Below are 6,912 nucleotides of genomic sequence, written 5' to 3'. Positions count from 1 at the left end.
CCCCCCCCCCCTTTACGGGCAGTATTTGCATGCCTGCAACATGTCATGACTTCATCTTTCTGTTCACATTCTAGTGCAACACACACAAAGAAACTGCTCATCTCAGCTCTACATCTTTCTAGCACTTAGCAAAGCTGTAACAAAGCCTGCATGAAGTTATTTCACCCTGGCCTTGCACGAATGCTGCGAGGACAAAAGATTCATTAGACAGCGATGCCTATAAGCTGCTCCACCTTCCCCAGCTATTAGCAAGATGACGGTCACTGCATTAATAAACACAAATGTGTGCTACGGAGTGTTATGTTACCACCTGCTCTGCTCCAGGAACATTGAAATGTTTCACTTCCTCTCATCTCATTTCCCTTCCGTAAGTCCCACCCATTCTGGCAGCTTTCTCTGGATTTAACCCTGGCTTTTCTGCTGCCCACCACCTTTCAGCTCCTCGCATGCAGCCTTCAGGCAAATGCTTTCTTTTGTCTGATGAGAAATGATTTTCATCCAACATTTTTTTTTGGGAAATAAAAAAAGCCCCCCCCAAATCCATGTAACCTTGAACGCAAAAAAGGAAAACATCTCGATGATGGGAGCACATACATGAATGGCACATTGACAAAAATAACACTTTAAAAAATTCCAAAAAGATCATTGCACCTCCAGGCCTGTACCGGACAACACAATGTCCTGCCATCCATACAGGCACTGGTCAGGTATCCAGCGGCCACGGGAGAAGCAGTTTTGAGGGTGTTTTTGACCTGCTCCCTTTGGAAGCTGCAGGTTTTATTGGTTGCGGGTTTGACCACATGCTTTTAAATAGCGATATGTTTGAATGCAACTAGTGTGTCACCTGCACTCCATGCAGTGGTGTAGACCATGAGGATACGGGTTGCGGTGCTTAAAGTGATGACACAGATGGTGCCGTGTGTTCTCACAATATGAATAAGGGAATTACCAGCAGTCACAGGATTGAAAGCGTCAATTTCTTGTTCATTTTTATTGAACATGCGTCAATTAAGCCAAAGTTTTAGGGCCACGCAGGGTCCCTTCCTAAGGGTACATAGTCACCTTTTCTTTCCTCATGGTTACTATATCACCCTGAGGAATGGACCCTGTTGGGTACTGTATTCAGACTCTGAGCATCTATGGCTGCCTGAATACCTGAACAGTGACTGCATAGGGCGCAGTCACTGCTTAGCCAAGAATTTTCCACCCAGCTCAGTCGATTTTGAAATTGACATTAGTTGAGCGAGGTGGTGCTGGCAGGACCACCTGTGAGTGGATTTTTAGCTGATTCAGCAGGAATTAGCTGAAATTCAGCCGTACATAGCTAGAATTAGGCTAAAGCTGACAAAAAATGTTCTCATTCAGCCCAGTGAACTCAATGAGAAAACTCATTCAATTTCCTCATCCATGCTAAACAGACTATTGTATCCTGACAGCCAGCACTGTCAGCTGTCAGAATACACAATGACTGTAGCTGATTGGCTACAGTTACTGTTTGGCCATCTTTTTTCACCTAGTGACTTCGATTTTTCATTTCACTGGAATCAGCCAAAGCTTGAGCTGCGTATGGCCAGCTTTAATATGATTGTAACACAATACATGTGATTGTGACTGGCTGTGTGACAGCCTTAAGATGACTACATACATGAAATAGTAAAACATTCACTGATCGGGCCAGATTGGTATAAATTTGTCTGTCTGTAGGCTTCCCCCTTTCATTCCTATAGAAAAGCTATACTTGTATCGGCCATACGCTGGAGATTGGAGTACGGCTTTCCCATAGGAAAGAACGGGACAGCATTGTGCATATGCAGTATGAAACAGTCATATTCAATTTCAGGAGAAAGCCTGTGTGGCTCCAAGAGGGGCCGCACAGGGAAGCTTACTGGATTGGGGTTGAAGGTAAATATTTGACCTCGTGATAGCAGTAACAGGGCGGAACTTATTCAAGGAAAACTACAAAGGTATGTGTGTGTACATGAGGGCTAGAACTACAAGGATGATTAAATCTCTTTGCCACTGAGAATACATTATTCGTCACTAATCTCTTTTATATTAAGCTTATTTCAGTGTGCTGCAAAGGAGGTGACTGCTAAGAAGTAGCAACAACTGAAAACTGCCTACATATACACTAAGTGGCCAGATTATTATGACCACCTGACGTTTGTAGGCAAATTAGCTATAATTAGCTATAATTTCACGCTGAAGTTGCTAGAGGGCCAGACCATTATAAATAGGGAAGCAGGTTGTTTACCACGACAGTAAAGTGATTTTTTCTGAAGATATGGGTAAACAACACGATTTAACAGCCTTTGAACGTAGGATGATTGTTGGCGCTCGGAGCCATGGAGCGAGTATCAGCAAAACAGCAGAATTCGTTAAATGTTCAAGAGCAGCTGTTGTTAAAGTGTTTAAAGACTGGACTGTCAGCCGAAAATCTGGGTCTGAACGTGTGAATTGTGGCCGTCAGCGACTAGTCAATGTTAGGGCAGAACGGAGAGTGACAAGACTGGTACAAGACAACAGAAAGGCAACAGTGCAGTGTCAGATTCCTCACATCACCTTTCAACATCTCTTGGAGTCACGAGGCGGCCCAACAAAGTAATCTCGTGGAGTCATCTCGTGGCCCAACGAAGTACTGATGGAGCGGTCATAATAATCTGGCCACTCAGTGTAGTTCATGAGGTAAAATCTTCAGAAAGGAAAAAAAAATGGAATATGCAAGTGAAAGTGATGTAAGCATGTGCCATACTCAGCGCAAATAATAGTAACTGGCAATGATGGATTTTCAGCAAAATAGGCTCAGTCAGGGAGAATGAGCCAGAGGAGTGGAGGTTCATACAAAAATATCAATGATCCCCAATCTGACCATAAATATTCTCTAATGTCTCTAGGAACTCTCAAACCTGAATTGTCTAAATTTATTTGGACTCTAATAGAGTGGATAGTAAGCGGGTTTTATAATCTGACCGCTACCTCTGCTGAACTCTGCAGTTTACTCAGTATTTTCCTCTGATGATTAACCTCTCCATTGATATACCGTTTAATGTGATTTATATAATTGTCACATAATATCAACCGTTTAATGGGAGTTATACAATTGTCACACACTATCTTATATACACAATTTTAAATAATTTACATGTTTTTATGGTATATACATCATTGTCACTTAGACCACGTATGTGCCACTACTATCACGAAACAGAGAGTGAATAATAACAGACGAGCCAAGGCTACACACATTTATTCATCATTTATTTCATTATTTAACTATTTATAATTTTTATAAATTAATATTTTATTCGTCTAAAATCACCTTTCACGATTTGAATATCACTATGAATTGTTGAAATAACCAAGCGCAACATATTAGCTCACATCCGATCACATTGATACACATTGTTGCAGCTGGTATCCTATTGATTGATTTATCTATATTTATAATCTCCTAGCGCAATCAATCTGAACAAACTGAATTGCAGTGCCACAAACTACACACTACAAAAATGTGTTTATGTGTGAACTTGTCCCTACAATACTTTTCTAAAAGGGTAGTGAATGTAAAGCAAATACTTCTGCTTTGCCAGCCTATAAAAAGCATGTGTCATCACTGTGAATAGAGCAAAACAGTGGCCTTACATCTGAATCAGAAGTCACAGGGCAGAACATTACTGCATTACTTATAGCAAGGAAAAACAGTTTTTGTAAACAGAGTCAATAAAGGGTAATCTAGCAATAGACAAGTGATGAAATCATACTAACATTTTCCAGCAATGTCTTGTTCATAAACTTTATTTGCTGAGCATCAGTGTATTTTCTTTGAACTGCTGCAGAACCACTGTGGTCTTTTCACCTTCCGTCTTTAATCCTAATGATGCAAATGTGTCAAAATCTTAGACTACAAACAATGACAACAATAGGCCGATGACAGAACAATAGAAAGATAGATAGATATATAGATGATTGATAGATATATAGATAGATGATTGATATATATATATACTGAGTGGCCAGATTATTATGACCACCTGACGTTTGTAGGCAAATTAGTTATAATTTTGCGCTGAAGTTGCTAGAGGGTCAGGCCATTATAAATAGGGAAGCAGGTTGTTTACCACGACAGTAGAAGTGATTTTTTCTGAAGATATGGGTAAACAAAGCGATTTAACAGCCTTTGAACGTGGGATGATTGTTGGCGCTCGGAGCCATGGAGCGAGTATCAGCAAAACAGCAGAATTCGTTAAATGTTCAAGAGCAGCTGTTGTTAAAGTGTTTAAAGACTGGACTGTCAGCCGAGAATCTGGGTCTGAACGTGCGAATTGTGGCCGTCAGCGACTAGTCAATGTTAGGGCAGAACGGAGAGTGGCAAGACTGGTACAAGACAACAGAAGGGTAACAGTGCAGTGTCAGATTCCTCGCATTACCTTTCAACATCTCGTGGAGTCACGAGTCAGCCCAACTAAGTCATCTCGTGGCCCAACAAAGTACTGATAGGGTGGTCATAATAATCTGGCCACTCAGTGTAAATAGATAGACGATAGATAGACACTTCACAATATTGAATATTTCTTTTGATTTTGATTTTCATTTTTTGGGCTTCTTGTGTTGAAGATCTGAGAACTCCAAGAAATGTAAAAACTTTAAGTGCATTTCCAAAAAATTGTTATAAGTTCGTATTTTTAATAATTTTCGAAAGAAAATAACAGACTGGTTTTCAATGTGATAATTTTATTTTTCACATATATGACACATGTTTTTTGAAGATTTTTTAGTTATTTAATTAATAAGGTGTTTTTATTGACACGCTATTTATGACACCGGTTGACACAGTTTGTAACACATTATAACTTTTTACACAAACATTTATTATATATACATTTTTTATGATTGCTTGACACGGAGGTATTATCACTCTGATCCTTAACGTTATCGAATTTCCTGAAGGGCATTTAGCGCTGTACACTTCGTTACATGATAGATGGATAGATAGATAGATAGACAAAAGATAGATAGATAGATAATTGATACATAAATAAATACATAGACAGATAAAAGATTGATAGCTAGCTGATAGATAGATAGATAGATAGGTAATAAATGATAGATAGATAACGGATAACTAATAGATCGATTGATAGATAGATGATATAGATAAATAGATGATTGATAGATAGATATATAGATAGATAGATAGATGTATCACTTCCCCCTCCCTTAGATTGTAAGCCCTCAGGGGAAGGGCCCTTCTTACCATCTTGTCTTGAATTGTATTGTGATTGTAATGTCTTAATTATATTGTAAAGCGCTGCACAAACTGTTGGCGCTATATAAATCCTGTATAATAATAATAGATAGCTTGATACATAAATAGATTGATAGCTAGATAGATAAATAGATGAAAGATTGATAGATAGATAATATCTATAAACAATTTGCAGGGCCATTCGCCCTGTGAACCTTCATGACCATTCGTTTTGTACGAATAGATGCAAAAACGTGAGATATGAAAGATGTGCATGATATGGTGTAATACCGCATTGTGGCCACTAGATGGAGCTGAGGAGCACAGAAAATACCTATTTTCTATACTCCTCAGCTCCATCTAGTGGTGTCACGTACCTGGTTGGAGAATGAATGTGCGAGGAGGCCTCCCTTGCACCTCATGTCCCAAGGACTCTGGAGTTGGGGACAAAGTCCGAGTAGACAGTGAGTGGCACAGGTGCCAGTGGTGATCACACCGTGCAAGCTGAAGTCTAGGTGCTGGGTGAGGAGCGGAGCAGAATCCGTAATCAGGGTCAAACGAGCCAAGGTCACACCAATTGGGCAGGCAAGGTACAGAAAGGATGAGGCAGAGGCAAGGTCTGGTAAACGATCCAGGGTCAAGGGCAGGCAGCAAGCAAGAATAGCCACGATCAATCCGGGTCAGAAGTCAGGCGATACAAGAAAGAAGAACACAGGGGAGCTGAAAGACAATCCAGCAATTTGGAGACAGGCAGGCTTGGTTTAAATAGTGTATGCCTTGCTTTTTCGCAGCTGTTCCAATGGTATGCGCAATAACAGGTGGTCTTTGACAAGTGGCCATAATGGCAGAATGGCTCTGTGAATTGTTTACAAATAGACTCCTAGTGTTTGTGGAAAGAAATTAAACCATGTGTGTATAAGGAGAAAAATGTGTCTGTGGAGAACTAGGGAAGGGTATATACCTAGAAGAATGGTAAAATGTGGCTGGGGGGGTTAGAGGGGATTTAAAAATGTGGACTGGAGTGGACAAAAAGTGGCTGTGCAGATGGGACCAATACTAGAATTTACATTTAAAGGAGAACTATGGGGTTAGGGCTTTTCCCTCCTAAGGGTAACGGGAGAACACAAGTGGGAAAATTAATCAAAACTGGAGCAGACAAAATCTGGAGCAGTTGTTCATAGTAACCAATCAGCTTCTAACTTTTCTAACGGAGCCCCTATGATCATAGGCAAAGGCCAAAAGCCCTTTAATTCTCTACAAGTCCTGGTTAAGCCCTATCATTTATTTGTCAACTGTACTTTCCACTGAGCCTTGAATTATAGGGGATGCACCTTCTACCCTGACAACTAAACACAGGTTTGCAATCCCTATTATGTGTGCTTACAGAAAAACTGTCCGCTGCAGCAGTTTGAAAAAGCAGAAGGTGATGACAGGGTCTTTTTAATCCTGACTTTGAGCCAAGACTGTGTTTACAGCCCTGGCCTAGGATATGGGTGCTCCACAGATATTGATTTGAAGACTAATGCAATGGGCACTTTTAGTCCAGGTCAGATATTCTGTAGATAGGAAGTCTAGGAAGGATTACATTACCAAGTAGTTCTGGGAGAGGTTGGCTGGCTGGGTGAGGGCTGCTTCCAGGGATACTGCACAACTGCTAAGCTAAGCTT

The 6,912-nt window shown here is 40.5% G+C and overlaps 1 protein-coding gene across 3 annotated transcripts in view; it reads right to left on the bottom strand.

Moving 5' to 3' along the window:
- Positions 1 to 376, bottom strand: part of LOC108788182 (putative nuclease HARBI1) — a 22,966-nt gene extending 22,590 nt beyond the window's left edge. Inside the window, exon 1 of one of the 3 annotated variants that reach the window (XM_018557913.1) lies at positions 311 to 376. In XM_018557913.1, the coding sequence (XP_018413415.1) occupies positions 311 to 330 (20 nt within the window). In that variant the 5' untranslated portion in view covers positions 331 to 376. The other 2 variants (XM_018557915.1, XM_018557914.1) reach the window with 2 other exon arrangements.
- Between the last annotated feature and the right edge of the window lie 6,536 nt (positions 377 to 6,912).

Source organism: Nanorana parkeri, unplaced genomic scaffold, assembly GCF_000935625.1.
Source record: "Nanorana parkeri isolate BGI_ZX_2015 unplaced genomic scaffold, ASM93562v1 scaffold310, whole genome shotgun sequence".
In the NCBI taxonomy this organism is placed as follows: Eukaryota; Metazoa; Chordata; class Amphibia; order Anura; family Dicroglossidae; genus Nanorana; species Nanorana parkeri.
This window is presented reverse-complemented; position numbering and strand designations above follow the sequence as displayed.